Here is a 14,799-nt window from a genome sequence, read left to right as displayed (position 1 = left end):
AACACAGTGTGTCATGTAAAGGAGTTGAATTTGATTAAACTCTTGTATTGTGTTAGTAAGACTGTAAAAATTGGGTTCAGAAGAATGTAATTACTTCCAGTGTCCCACCCTCCAAACTTTTTCTCCTGGTGACTCAGTCATGTTTATTTTCTGAAATCATATCACTAGAATTCTCTTTCATTGCTATTACTGTATATAAAAACAAGAAAGCTTTTCTTTGGGCTCTATTTCTTATGCATGCTTTTGTCCCAGAATTATTTTTAAGATACTGTGGTGTTTTGTGTCAAAATCTTATAGTCTAATGTCTTAAGACTTGGAATTCTTGGTTAAGGGCTAAGGGCTCAGCTGCTAAATTAAGGCTGATGCTTTCTTTTTCTTTTTTTTTTTAAGTATAATTTTAATTTGATTTTCTTTCAGGTTAGTTTTTCTCCAGCCTTTAAGGACTCAAATCCTTACATGTATTTTGGTGGAGGTCGTGGGGCAGTACCTGCAGGTCTAAATCGGGGTGGGGCTATTCTGTCCTGGACTTCACAACAACTGCCTCTGACTACCTTGCTGTGAATGGCACAACTCACACAATAATGCAGTTTCATGTGCAGCTTGGGAATCATGCATGCATTGCAGACATTTGCTTCAGAAACATCCCTGACAGCTGCGGCCTCTACAATGTTTGGAATTATGAGCTTTTTTCTTTTTTTAAAATTGCCTAATAACTTTAATGTATTTCAACACTACACTTGATGCTTTTATGCAAAGTAGATGCAAGACAACTCCTATACCCCAAACAAATTGCTTGAACATCACTTAATAGCATACAAGCCAACTGAGAGTTCAGAGAACAAAACAAAATAGAAATTCTAATTCTTTCTGAAAAAAAGAGACAGTTTCCTTATTTTATACTATTTTCTATCCACAGATGAGCTATAAAAATTCCATATGCAAATGAGGGAATCAGCAGTTGTCTGGACTAATGAGTGCTGTCTTAATTTTATATATATAGGTACATGAATATATACATATATATGTATGTATATATTTATACAGATTACTTTATGAACCAAAATGAAACCCATTTCTCTAGAGTCAATTCAGACTCATAGTGACATTATAGGATAGAGTAGAACAGCCCCATTGGGTTTCCAAGGAGTGGTTGGTTGATTCGAACTGCCAACATTTTGGTTAGCAGCCAAGCTCCTAACTACTGTGCCATTATTTTATGTATATGTAAAATGTTACTTTATTTATTCATTTTTTAATTTTTATTGTGCTTGAAGTGAAAGTTTACAAATCAAGTTGGACTGTGATACAAAAATTTGTAAACACCGTGCTATATACTCCTAATTGCTCTCCCCTTAATGAGACAGCGCACTCCTTCTCTCCACTCTCTTTTTGTGTCCATTCAGCCAGCTTCTGACCCCCTCTACCCTCTCATCTCCCCTTCAGACAGGAGATGCCAACATAGTCTCTTGTGTCTACTTGATCCAAGAAGCTCATTCTTCACCAGTATCATTGTCTATCCCATAGTCCAGTCTGAAGAGTTGGCTTTGGGGAATGGTTTCTGTCTTGGGCTAACAGAAGGTCTGGGGGCCATGACCTCTGGGGTCATTCTAGTTTCAGTCAGACCATTAAGCCTGGTCTTTTTATGAGACTTTAGGGTCTGCATCCCACTGCTCTCCTGCTCCCGCAGAGGTTCTCTGTTGTGTTCCCTGTCAGGACAGTCATCGGTTGTAGCCAGGCACCATCTAGTTCTTCTGGTCTCAGGCTAATGTAGTCTCTGGTTTATGTGGCCCTTTCTGTCTCTTGGGCTTATAATTACCTTGTGTCTTTGGTGTTCTTCATTCTCCTTTGCTTCAGATGGGTTGAGACCAATTGATGCATCTTAGATGGCTGCTTGCTAGTGTTTAAGACCCCAGACACCGCTCTCCAGAGTGGGATGCAAAATGTTTTCTTAATAGATTTTATTATGCCAATTGACTTAGATGTACCCTGAAACAATGGTTCCCAAACCCCCGGCCCTGCAGTGCTGGCCTTCGAAGCATTCAGTTTATTCAGGAAACTGCTTTGCTTTTGGTTTAGTCCAGTTGTGCTGACCTCTCCTGTATTGTGTGTTATCTTTCCCTTCACCTAAAATAGTTCTTATCTACTATCTAATTAGTGAATACCCCTCTCCCAGCCTCCCTCCCTCCCCCCTCATAACCATCAAAGAATATTCTCTGTTTAAACTATTTCTCGAGTTCTTATCATAGTGGTCTTATACAATATTTGTCCTTTTGCAACTGACTAATTTCACTCAGCATAATGCCTTCCAGATTCCTCCATGTTATGAAATGTTTCACAGATTCATCATTGTTCTTTATTGATGTGTAATATTCCATTGTGTGAATATACCATAATTCATTTATCCATTCATCTGTTGAGGGGCACCTTGGTTGCTTCCATCTTTTTGCTGTTGTAAACAGTGCTGCAATGAACATAGGTGTGCATATATCTGTTCATGGAAAGGTTCTCATTTCTCTAGGATATATTGCAAGGAATGGGATTGCTGTTTTATTTTTTTTTTTTATGGTAGTTCTATTTCTAGTTTTTTAAGGAAGTGCCATATTGATTTCCAAAGTGGTTGTTCCATTTTATATTCCCACCACCAGTGTGTAAGTGTTCTAGTCTCTCCACAACCTCTCCAACATTTATTATTTTGTGTTTTGTGGATTAATGCCAGCCTTGTTGGAGTGAGATGGAATCTCATTGTAGTTTTGATTTGCATTTCTCTAACGGCTAATGATGTTGAGCATTTCCTCATGTATCTGTTAGCTACCTAAGTGTCTTCTTGAGTGAAGTGTCTGTTCATATCCTTTGCCCATTTTTTTCAATATACGTGGATGGGCTACTAGATTGTGCTGTCTTGTTTGTTGTAGCCCTTGACTTACTTATGACCTATTACCAGCTGGTTTGGGCTGTTGCCAGATATATATGCCTGAGTCTATTCACTATTCTTGAGTAGAATCTGATTTTGGGTCATCAAGTGTGTGCTGCACCCTAACACCTATCCACCTCGAGAAGTAGTGGTGATAGTTGTGTGCACCAGATTCTATTAGCAGCTGGGGTTCACCCTCCGGGGGGGCAGGATGCTGACAGGCTTCCCCCAAGTGTCAGTGAGGTAGGTGTGTCTCTATTCCTATAACACCTTGGTGGGAGGGCACTGCAGCTGTACCTTAGGCCCCCAGTGCAAGTACCTCTACTGATTGGTAGGTGTCACCCTCCTTAGACCCCTAAGGCAAGAGGCTAGGTGGTCTGGGGGGAGCTTTAGCCCTCAGTTCCCTGTTGTGGGTCAGTTAGGGCTCTGTTGAATAAGCAGAGATATCAGACCTGGGAAACTTGTTTTTCCAGAAAATCTGCTAAAAAAAAAATGCAGTCAGATCCCTAACAGAACTGCCTTTGGATTATAACCGCCACCTTGTTCCCTGTAAGGATGAAAGTCCAAGATTTGGATCATATATGCTTGGCTGTAGCTGGTTCTGTGTTTTTAGTCCAATTAGGGATGGATTTTTGGTCCCTGGGTTTTTTGTGGTTCCTTCTCTCAGGCTGGAAGAATGGGTTAGGAAAAGACCAAAAAAAAAAGGGGGGGGGGAAGCAAAGCCGCCGCGGAGCTGGAGCTGTTCTCCCTCTGGCTCAGGAAATTCCAATGTTAATGAAGCTGCCTGGGAAGGGTGGGGGAGGGTTCAGAGAAATAGGAGAGTAACACCTCGGAATATAGCCAAAGTTGCTTGTCTTGCTTGGAATGACTATTTTATCTGAGATTCCTGAGGGGCGTGTCGCCTATGTGTGCTGGCTGTGTGGAGATTGCCCCCCGGGAGTCTGGCCCGCTGAAGCCGTGGTCAGATCCTCCACTGCCAGTCCAAAGCCCAGCATCAAGGTTCCCCTGCTGGGACGGTGCACTCCCGACTCCAAAATCAGTCGCTCCCTCCCGGGGACTTCTCGTCCCGCCAGCCGCGTCGCCGCGCCGTCCTCGCGGACCAGCTGGGCCCCCTCCCGGGGTTAGTTCAGGGGAGTGGAGCTGCTCCCCGTGCTTGCACCGTGACAGCACCCAGTCAAATGCCCGGCGCCAAGGTTCCCCAGCTGGGATGCTGCACTCCCGGCTCCAAAACCAGTCACTGCCTCCCGGGGACTTCTCCCACCAGCCGCGTCGCCACGCCGCCCGTGCAGACTAGTTGGGCCCCCTCCCGGGGTCAGTTCAGGGGAGTAGGGCTGTGCCCCTTGTTTGCGCCATCACAAGATTTTTGAGTTCAGTTCCCCTGGGCCCAGACCTAAGCCCGGCGCCAAGGTTACCTGACTGGGATGCTGGCTCCAGGCTCCGAAAACAGTTGCTGCTTCCCCATATTTGTTCGTTCTCCGTCTCTAAATCTGTGTTTGTTGTTCCGGGTTTATAGATTGTTATGTATGTGATCGATTCACTTGTTTTTCTGAGTCTTTGTTGCAAGAGGGATCCAAGGTAGCGTCTACCTAGTCCGCCATCTTGGCCCCGCCTCATCCTGTGCCCATTTTTTAATTGGGTTATTTGTCTTTTTGTAGTTGAGTTTTTGCAGTATCATGTAGATTTTAGAGAGCAGACGCTGATCGGAAATGTCATAGCTAAAAACTTTTTCCCAGTCTGTAGGTAAGCATTTTGCTCTTTTGGTGAAGTCTTTGGATGAGCATAGGTGTTTGATTTTTAGGAGCTGCTAGTTATTTGATTTCTCTTCTGCATTGTTAGTAATGTTTCATATACAGTTTATGCCATGTATTAGGGCTCCTAGTGTTGTCCCTATTTTTTTCTTCCATGATCTTTATTGTTTTAGATTTTATATGTAGGTCTTTGATCCATTTTGAGTTCATTTTTGTGCATGGTGTGAGGTATGGGTCTTGTTTCATTTTTTTGCAGGTGAATATCCAGGTATGCCAGCACCATTTGTTAAAAAGACTGTCTTTTCCCAATTTAAGTGACTTTGGGCCTTTGCCAAATATCAGTTCCTCATATGGATGGATTTATGCCTGGATTCGGAATTCTGTTCCATTGGTCTATGTATCTGTTGTTGTACCAGCACCAGGCTGTTTTGACTACTGTGGCGGTATAATAAGTTCTAAAATCAGGTAGAGTGAGGCCTCCCACTTTGTTCTTCTTTTTCAGCAGTGCTTTACTTATCCGGGGCCTCTTTCCCTTCCATGTTAGGTTGGTGATTTGTTTCTTCATCTCGTTAAAATATGTCGTCAGAATTTGGATTGGAATTGCATTTTATCTATAGATGGGTTTTGGTAGAATAGACATTTTTACAACGTTAAGTCTTCATATCCATGAGCAAGGTATGTTTTTCCACTTATGTAGGTCTCTTTTGGTTTCTTGCAGTAGTGTCTTGTAGTTTTTATCTGTAGGTCTTTTACATCTCTGGTAAGATTTATTCCGAAGTATTTTATCTTCTTGGGGGCTACTGTAAATGGTATTGATTTGTGATTTCCTCTTGGAAGTTCTTTTTGTTGGTGTGGAGGAATCCAACTGCTTTTTGTTTATCTTGTATCCTGATGCTCTGCTGAACTCTTCTATTAGTTTCAATAGTTTTCTTGAGGATTCTTTAGGTTTTTCTGTGTATAAGATCATGTCATCTGCAAACAGAGATACTTTTACTTCTTCCTTGCCAATCTGGATGTGCTTTATTTCTGTATCTAGCCTGATTGCTCTGGCTAGGACCTCCAGCACAACATCGAATAAGAGTGGTGATAAAGAGCTTCCTTGTCTGGTTCCCGATCTCAAGGGAAATGCTTTCAGACTCTCTCCATTTAGGATGATGTTGGGTGTTGGCTTTGTATAAGTGTCCTTTATTATGTCGAGGAATTTTCCTTCTATTCCTATTTTGCTGAGAGTTTTTATCATGAATGGGCGTTGAACTTTGTCAAATGCCTTTTCTGCATTGATTGATAAAATCATGTGGTTCTTGTCTTTTGTTTTGTTTGTATGATGGATTACATTAATTGTTTTTCTAATGTTGAACCATCCCTGCATACGTGGTATGAATCCCAGTTGGTCATGGTGAATTATTTTTTTGATGTGTTGTTGAATTCTCTTGGCTAGAATTTTGTTGAGGATTTTTGCATCTAAGTTCTTACGGGATATAGGTGTGTAATTTATTTTTTTTTGTGGTGTCTTTACCTGGTTTTGGTATTAGGGCTATGCTGGCTTTATAGAATGAGTTTGGTAGTATTCCGTCCTTTTCTATGTTCTGAAATACCTTTAGTAGTAGTGGTGTTAATTCTTTTTTTTTTTAAATTTTTACTGTGCTTTAAGTGAAAGTTTACAAATTAAGTCAGTCTCTCACACGAAAACTTATATACACCTTGCTACATACTCCCAATTGCTCTCCCCCTAATGAGGCAGCCCGCTCCCTCCCTCCACTTTCTCTTTTGCTGTCCGTTTCGCCAGTAGTGGTGTTAATTCTTCTCTGAAAGTTTGCTAGAACTCTGTAGTGAAGCTGTCAGGGGCAGGGCTTTTATTTGTTGGGAGTTTTTTTGATTACCTTTTCAATCTCTTCTTTTGTTATGGGTCTATTTAGTTGTTCTACCTCTGTTTGTATTAGTTTAGGTAGGTAGTGTGTTTCTAGGAATTCATCCATTTCTTCTAGGCTTTCAAATTTGTGAGAGTACAATTTTTCGTAGTAATCTATGATTCTTTTAACTTCAGTTGGGTTTGTTGTGACCTCTTATTTCTTATTCGAGTTATTTGCTTCCTTTCCTGTTTTTCTTTTGTCAGTTTGGCCAAAGATGGTTTATCAATTTTGTCAATTTTTTCAGAGAACCAGCTTTTGGTCTTGTTAACTCTTTCAATTGTTTTTCCGTTTTCTATTTCATTTAGTTCTGCTCTAATTTTTATTATTTCCTTTCTTCTAGTGCCTGAAGGTTTCTTTTGTTGCTCTCTTTGTATTTATTCACGTTGTAGGGGTAATTCTTTGATTTTGGCCCTTTCATCTTTTTGTATGTGTGCATTTATTGATATAAATTGACCTTTGAGCTCTGTTTTCGCTGTGTCCCAAAGGTTCTGATAGGAAGTGTTTTCATTCTCATTGGATTCTATGAATTTCTTTATTCCATCCTTAATGTCTTCTATAACCCAGTCTTTTTTGAGCAAGGTATTGTTCAGTTTCCAAGTGTTTGATTTCTTTTCCCTGCTTTTTCTGGCCTTATGGTCAGAGAAGACGCTTTGTAATATTTCGATATTTTGGATTCTGCTAAGGCTTGCTTTATGACCTAATATGTGGTCTATTTTAGAGAATGTTCCATGTGTGTTGGAAATGAAAGTATACTTGGCTGCTCTTGGGTGGAGTGTTCTGTATATGTCTGTGAGGTCAAGTTGGTTGATTGTGTCATTTAGATCTTCTGTGTCTTTATTGAGCTTCTTTCTGGATTTCCTGTCTTTCACCGAAAGTGGTGTGTTGAAGTCTCTTACTATTATTGTGGAGTTGTCTATCTCCGTTTTCAATGCTGTTAGAGTTTGTTTTATGTATCTTGCAGCCCTGTCATTGGGTGCATAAATATTTAATATGGTTATATCCTGCTGGTGTATTGTCCCTTTAATCATTATATGGTGTCCTTCCTTATCCTTTGTGGTGGATTTAACTTTAAAGTCTATTTTGTCAGAAATTAATATTGCCAGTCCTGGTCTTTTTTTGATTATTGTTTGCTTGACCTATTTTTTTTCCATCTTTTGAGTTTTAGTTTGTGTCTCTAAGTCTAAGGTGTGTCTTTTGTAGGCAACATATAGAATGATCATTTTTTTTAATCCATTCTGCCACTCTCTGTCTCTTTATCAGTATATTTATTCCATTAACATTCAGTGTAATTATGGATAGGCCTGAGTTTAGTGCTGTTATTTTGATGTCTTTTTTTGTGTGTTCTTGAAAGTTTCTTTTTCCCCACTTAATTTTTTGTGCTGAGTAGTTTATATATTGTCTTTTCCTCTTTGTTGTTGATTTTGTTTCTGCTGAGTCTCTATTTTTTTCTTGCATTTTATTTTGAAGAGTAGAATAGTTAGTCTCCTTTGTGGATACCTTAATATTTACCCCTATTTTTCTAAGTTTAAACTTCACTTTTATTTCTTTATTGCCTTGTCTTCCTCTCCATATGAAAGATCTGTGACTGTATTTCTTAATCCCTCTTTATTGTTTTAATATTGTCTTCTTTTACATAATGATGCCATTTTTCCCTGTTTTGAGAGTTTTTTTATCTTGATTTATTTTTGTTATTTCCCTGTCTGGGTTAACATGTGATTGCTCTGTCCAGTGTGCTAGTCTTGGGTTGATACCTGATATTATTGATTTTCTAACCAAAGAGCTCCCTCGCTTTAGTATTTCTTGTAGTTTTGGTTTAGTTTTTATGAATTCCCTAAACATTTGTTTATCTGGAAATGTCCTAATTTCACCTTCATATTTGAGAGACGGTTTTGCTGGATATATAATTCTTGGCTCCCAATTTTTTTCCTTCAATGCTTTTTATAAGCCATCCCATTGCCTTCTTGCCTGCCTGGTTTCTGCCGAGTAGTCTGAGCTTATTCTTACTGTCTGTTCTTTGTAGGTGACTTTTCGTTTGTCTCTAGCTGCTCTTAAAATTCTCTCTTTATCTTTGGTTTTGGCAAGTTCGATTGTGTCTTGGTGACTTTCTTTTAAAATCTACCGTATATGGAATTTGATGAGCATCTTGGATTGATATGTTCTCATCTTTCATGATATCAGGGAAGTTTTATGCCATCAAATCTTCAACAATTCTCTCTGTATTTTCTGTTATCCCTCCCTGTTTTGGTACTCAAATCACTCGTAGGTTATTTCTCTTGATAGAGTCCCACATGATTCTTAAGGTTTCTTCATTTTTCTAAATTCTTTTATCTGATTTTTCTTCAAATGTATTGGTGCCAAATGCTTTATCTTCAAGGTCACCAATTCTGCCTTCCACTTGCTCCATTCTGCTCCTCTGAATTTCTATCGAGTTGTCTAATTCTGTAATTTTATTGTTAATCTTCTGAATTTCTGATTGCTGTCTCTGGACAGATTCTTGCAGCTTATTCAGTTTTTCATTACGTTCTTGAGTAACCTTTTTAATTTCTTCAACTGTTTTATCTGTGTGTTCCTTGGGTGGTTCTGCATATTGCCTGGTCTCCTTCCTCATGTCTTGAGGAGTTCTGTATATTAATCTTTTGAATTCTGTGTCTGGTAGTTCCGGGAAGGCACCTTCATGCAGAAGATCCCTTGATTCTCTGTTCTGAGAGCTGTTGAAGCAATCATGGTCTGTTTCTTTATGTGGTTTGTTATTGACTGTTGTCTCCGAACCATCTGTAAGTTATTGTAGTAGTTTATTTTGTATATGCTTACTGTATCCTAGCTTCTTGCTTTGTTTTGTTTTGATGTGCCCAAATGGGTTGCTTGTGTGAGCTAGCTTGATTATTTTCACCTTTGGAGCTCTGATGTCCTGTCACCAGATGGCTAGAGCTGTTATCAGGTATATGATCTTATGAGTCCATTCACTTTTCTTGTGTGGATTCAGCTCAGGTGTCCAGGTAACTGGTCATCAAGTGGGTGGTACAGGCTCTTTCCTACAGTCTTACAGGAGCAGGGGTGTTTGGTGTGGGTACTGGTATCTTGTTGCAGCAAGGGGTCATGCTCTGAGCAAGTCAGGGGGCTGAGAACTGTCCCCCGAGTGTCTCTGAGGAAAGCACGCCCTTGTTCCCTAGAGCATACTGGTGGGTGGGTTCTGCAGACGGACCATGGTTGTAAGGACTGGGAGGTGCCGTTTATCCTTGGACCCCTGTCACAGGTGGCTGGGTGACCTGAGTGAAGCCACCAGTCCTTAGGCCCCTGACATAGATAGGCAAGCACCCTGTTTAATAGGCAAAGTGGTGTCAAATATCAAACACCCACGTCTCTACTGCACAGCTGAAACAGTTGCAGTCTGCCAGCAAGGGCCTATCCTCCTGAAATAGGCCCACACTGGTCCATGCAGGTGGAAAAGGTATTCAATGTCCATAGACCACTTATGCCCAGACAGGAGCCATTTCTATTCTGAGCTTCCCAGGTTAGTGGAGCTGGCAAATTATTTTTTCCCCCTGTTGTGAATTTATTCCTTCTCCAAGTCCAGGAGCATGGCTCAGGGTGCTCAAATAGGCCTATCTCAGGCACAGGGAAATCAACAGCCACTGAAGCCAGCTTGGGAGAGGGGGACGTGGTAAAATATATGCAAGTACTTAGTTTTTGCCGAGAGTGCCATTCTTCTCCGGTTCCGGAGGTGTGAGTATTCTGTGCAGCTGGCTGCTTCTCCCTGAGGAAACTGTGGCTGAACGCTACTACCAGCCCACTGCAGCCGCTCTGGGAAATGGTGCCTGAAGGATCCCAGTGATTCAGGTCCGGTAACTCCTCTCTGATTCTGAACCAACTCTCCCTCCCCTGCTGTTCAGTCTGTTTTCTAACTTTGCCTTTGATGTTCAGGGCTCCTAGCTTCTCATAAATACAATCGTTTCACTTGATTTTTCAGGTATTTGTTGTAAGAGGGATTGCCGGGAGCATCTGGCTATTCCTCCATCTTGGACTCGCCTCCTCAAATTACACACTTTTTGATGGCCTTGTCTTTGGGCATGAGGCAGGCACAGTTCGTGCAGAGAATAAGCTGCATGTGGCAGCGACCCTTTTTGGCACGACCATTCTTCCTCCTTTTCTTAGTCTGTGCAAGGAGGAGATCTTGATAGGAAAGGGATACAGCTTACCCAGCCTTGGTCCTCATTGGCAACTCCTAGAAAGGTGCCACTCAGACCTCCCCTTCCTCCAAACCCAGAAACATATATACACTCCGTCCACTCCAGTCCAGCCCTTCAAGTCCCTACAATCCCAGAATCTGATTTTCTCAGCCCTGACCTGGATCCCCATGCTTACCATGTGCCACAACTCACCATCTTAAAGTTGGTGGTCTCAATTCACCCAGAGGTGCCTGGGAAGAAAGCCTTGACAATCTACTTCTGAAAGATCACAGCTGTTGAAAACCCTATGGAGGAGTACAGTTCTACTCTGACATACATGGGGTCCCCATGAGTTAGAATCCACTCCACAGAAACTGGTTTAATGTCTAAGACTTAGACATTGGGACTTAGGATATTATTTTTGAGTTAGGTATATCAATATTTCAAATAAGGAAATGTATATTGAAAGTGTTTTATAAATTGTTAAGTGGTAGAAAGATATTTTTATTTTTTAAATTCATGGTAACACTTTAAAAGATTATTTGCTAGAAGAATACATGGTGAACTTATGGTTTGGATTTGGTAATTTTTAGTATTTATTGGGGACTAGAGAGGCAGGGAAACCCTGGTGGCTCAGTGGTTAACCAAAAGGTCAGCAGTTCAAATTTACCAAGTGCTCCTTGGAAACCATGTGGGGGCAGTTCTATTCTGCCTTTTAGGGTTGCTATGAGTCAGAATCACTCAGTGATAATGGGTTTGGGTTTTTTTTTTTTTTTTTTTTTTTGGTTTAGGGAGGCAGGGGTATAAAATTCCACCACCCTGCTGCAGTTCTGGGCAGGCTGAGGCCTTCATTGATTTCATTGAGATTGTGTGGCTCACAGGCAGCCCATCTTCTCCCTTTGCCCACTATCGCTTCCACCCCTCCACTCCCCTCCCTGCCACTGGAGGGGCTCCTGAGAGCACTACCTAATAAATCTGCTGCATGCTCATCTCCAGGTCAGAGTTTTCTTGGGGTACCCAACCTGTGACAAGCCATGATAGAAGATGGATTTTTTCTTTTTCCTGAAATGGAATTTTTGGGGAGGATTTTTCACAGAGACACACAAACTAATATACCTGTTTTTGTGTCAGAAACACTCTAGGGGACAGGAGTGGAAACAGAAACCAGTTAGGAGGCTACTGCCCTTGTCCCAGTGAGAAATGGGGAGGCTGAGGCAAACATGGTGGAGGTTGTGAGAAGTCACAGGATTCAGGATAAATTTTAAACGTAGAGCAGATGGTACTCTACCTTGCCCACCTCCTATCTCCTTCCTCTGCCAGCCAGCAAAGGGCTCCCTGGACATTGGGGCCCAAGAGGAGGAGACCCCATGGCTCTGCCTATCCATTGTCCTGTGCTTGGAGCCTAGAGTGGCAGGAGAAAGGGGCTTTGGGGATGTGTAACTTGGCATCCACAGTCCCTGGGCATGAGCTGTATAGGTTGGCTCCCTCATCACCCCTCCCAGCCCTGCCCGTAAGTTCTGTCCTAGAGGAAAAAGTAGCATCTAGAAAGCACACCATGTATAATGCTCCCTTATATTACATTGATGAGCACTTGACAGATTACAAAACACATTCCCATTCATTGCATTGTTTCATGAGCACCCCAAACCCTATGAATAGGCGAGGGAGATACTCATCTGCATTTCACAGGTGAGGAGCCAGGGGCTCAGTAAGACTTTTGATGAGTGTATAGGGACCTGAACCAACATTATAAGTTATAAAGAACACTGTGATTTCTGCCCAGTGACAAATGCCTTTGGCCAAACACTGAGAGGATTCAGGGGATTTGTTATAGTGGTTGGGTTATGGTTGACTTCTCTGCATGTCCCTCCTAAATATTCCCTTGACATAATGTTGTAGAATCAGTTTAAGAAGAAAAGAAGCATTTCTATCCAATGGTATTGGGCCAGCAAGGAGTTGAAGTGCCGAAACTATTTGGCAGATGACACTTTTATTGCATGGAAGCAGCTCAAAACCTTGGCAGATTTTCTATTGCTGAATTAAGAAAGGGTTCACTCCGTTGTGGTTACACCTATGTATCCTGTGATTTGTGGGTAGTATTTTCTGGGATGGGAGGGTGCATGGTGAGTTTTTCCTAACTTACGACACATAAGAAATTTCCATAATTCTTTATATGTTAAAGGCTTCCCAGCCTCATAGCAGCTTTGTCATAGGCAAAGAATCTGAGGTTTACAAGATGCTACAGGAGAAACGAGGTCCCTGGGTGGTACAAACGGTTTGCACCTGGCTGCTAATAGAAAGGTTGATGGTTTGAACCCAACCAGCAGCTCTGCAGCAGAAACGCTTGGAAATCTGCTTCTGTAAAGATAATAGCCAAGAAAACCCTATGGAGCTCATTTCTGCTCTGTAACACATGGGGTTGCCGTAAGTCGGAATTCACTCGGCGGCAAGGTTCCCCCAACTCCTTGGGAGGAATAGGAAAACCGAAGTAGTCTGCTTCATAACTGGTTCTATAGTAAGTTCTGGAGTCTGAAGAGAAAGGTAATCAGCCCTGTACAAGGCTCGGGGGTGAGAGTCAGGCATCTTGAGACACTGTTGAGCACATCCTGGTGGGGGCGGAGGAAGAGCACAGTGTGGGCTTTTTACACACTGCACACTAAAACAAAGTCACCTGACTACACCTTCTGGCCTTCTTCTGCGTTACTGAAGCTGGAGATCTGGTTGACTGTTTCCTATCATGGAGCTTCCAAAGCTGAGAGAGGGCTGGGTACTTTTTTTTGCAGTAGAATTTTGTTGGTTTGTCTTTCCAGCCCCTTGATTTGGTTTGAGTGCACATATCCAATTTCTGCAGTGATTGCTGGGGGCTGGTGGCAGAGGCCCAGAACAGTGGCAAAGTCAACAAAATGAATCACACAAGAATGAATCAATGTGTTTGGCCTCTTTTGGCTTCTCCCCTCTTCTCCCTGATCTGCCCATCTGTGAAGGAAGGTTTGTCCCTCCTGGAAGGGATCTGATTATCTGGTGGTTCTGATAAGAGAGCTGCCTTAGCCAGGCTTCCACTCTCCTTCTAGAGTCATCTCACTCTGAAAGGGACTCCAATTTTTTTCTTAGGGCAGCCAGTTTTGCAATTTGCTGGCTGTAAGAATTTAGGGAAGCCACTTACCCTCTTGTCATGATGACCCTACTTCCATCCCTAATATTGATAATGTGTGTCTTCTGTCTTCTTTTTTTGATCCTTCTGACTAAAGGATTATCAATTTCATGGACATTTTCAAAGAGCCTACTTACAAAATTTTTTTCTATTGTGGTAAAATAATATGACAAAAATTTGCTATTTTAACCAATTTTAAGTGCACAATTCAGTGACATTAATTACATTCACCATGTTGTGCAGCCATCACCACTATTTCCAAAGGTTTTCCTCACCCCAAATAGAAACTCAGTGCCCATTAAGAAGTAACCACCAGTTCCCGTCTCTACCCAGCCCCTGGTAATCACTTGTCTTAGTCTCCTAGAGCTGCTTTAACAAAGTACCACAAACCGGGTGGCTTTAAAGAACAGAAAAGTATTGTCTCACAGTTCTGGAGGCTAGAAGTCTGAATTCAGGGCACTGGCAGGGCCATGCTCTTTTGGCTCTAGGGGAAGGCCCTTCCTTGTCTTTTTTATCTTCTGGTACCCCGAGACACTTCTTGGCTTTTCTTGGCTTGAGGACAGATCCTCACATGGTGTCTTCACCCTGTGTGTGACTCAGTTTCCATGTCTGGTCTCTCCTTTTATAAAACACCATTCAGGAGGAATCAGGAGCCACCCTACTCCAGTATGACTCTGTTTAACTTAAGTAATAATAAAAGAAAAACCCTTTTCCAAACATGGTCACTATCACAGATACAGGGGCTAGGACTTCAACATATGTTTTTGGGAGGACACAATTCAATCCAGAGTACCACGAATAAACTTTTGTCTCTATGTACATGTCTATTTTAGATATTTCATGTAAGTGAGATCATGCAATTTTGTCCTTTCATGTCTGACTAATTTTACTTAGCATAATGTTTTCAAGGTTC

General features: G+C 41.7%; 1 protein-coding gene across 1 annotated transcript; it reads right to left on the bottom strand.

Moving 5' to 3' along the window:
- Positions 1-452: 452 nt before the first annotated feature.
- LOC126060007 (40S ribosomal protein S26-like) lies at positions 453-10,925 on the bottom strand. The gene is made up of 3 exons (XM_049856068.1): positions 10,914-10,925; positions 10,609-10,722; positions 453-683 (listed from the first exon to the last, which is right to left on the bottom strand). Exons 1-3 carry the CDS (start codon positions 10,923-10,925, stop codon positions 453-455), a joined length of 357 nt encoding a protein of 118 aa, XP_049712025.1.
- Positions 10,926-14,799: the final 3,874 nt, after the last annotated feature.

Source organism: Elephas maximus, chromosome 16, assembly GCF_024166365.1.
Source record: "Elephas maximus indicus isolate mEleMax1 chromosome 16, mEleMax1 primary haplotype, whole genome shotgun sequence".
Taxonomy (NCBI): domain Eukaryota; kingdom Metazoa; phylum Chordata; class Mammalia; order Proboscidea; family Elephantidae; genus Elephas; species Elephas maximus.
The sequence above is the reverse complement of the archived record's forward strand: the minus strand, read 5'-3'. Positions and strand labels throughout refer to the sequence as shown.

Bases quoted from the DNA above. Each gene is read 5' to 3' on its own strand.
- LOC126060007 (XM_049856068.1), bottom strand. The intron at 684-10,608 runs GTAATTTGAGGA...AAAAGAAAAAAG, and splicing joins ACAAGGCCATCAAAAAGTGT to CTCATAATTCCAAACATTGT.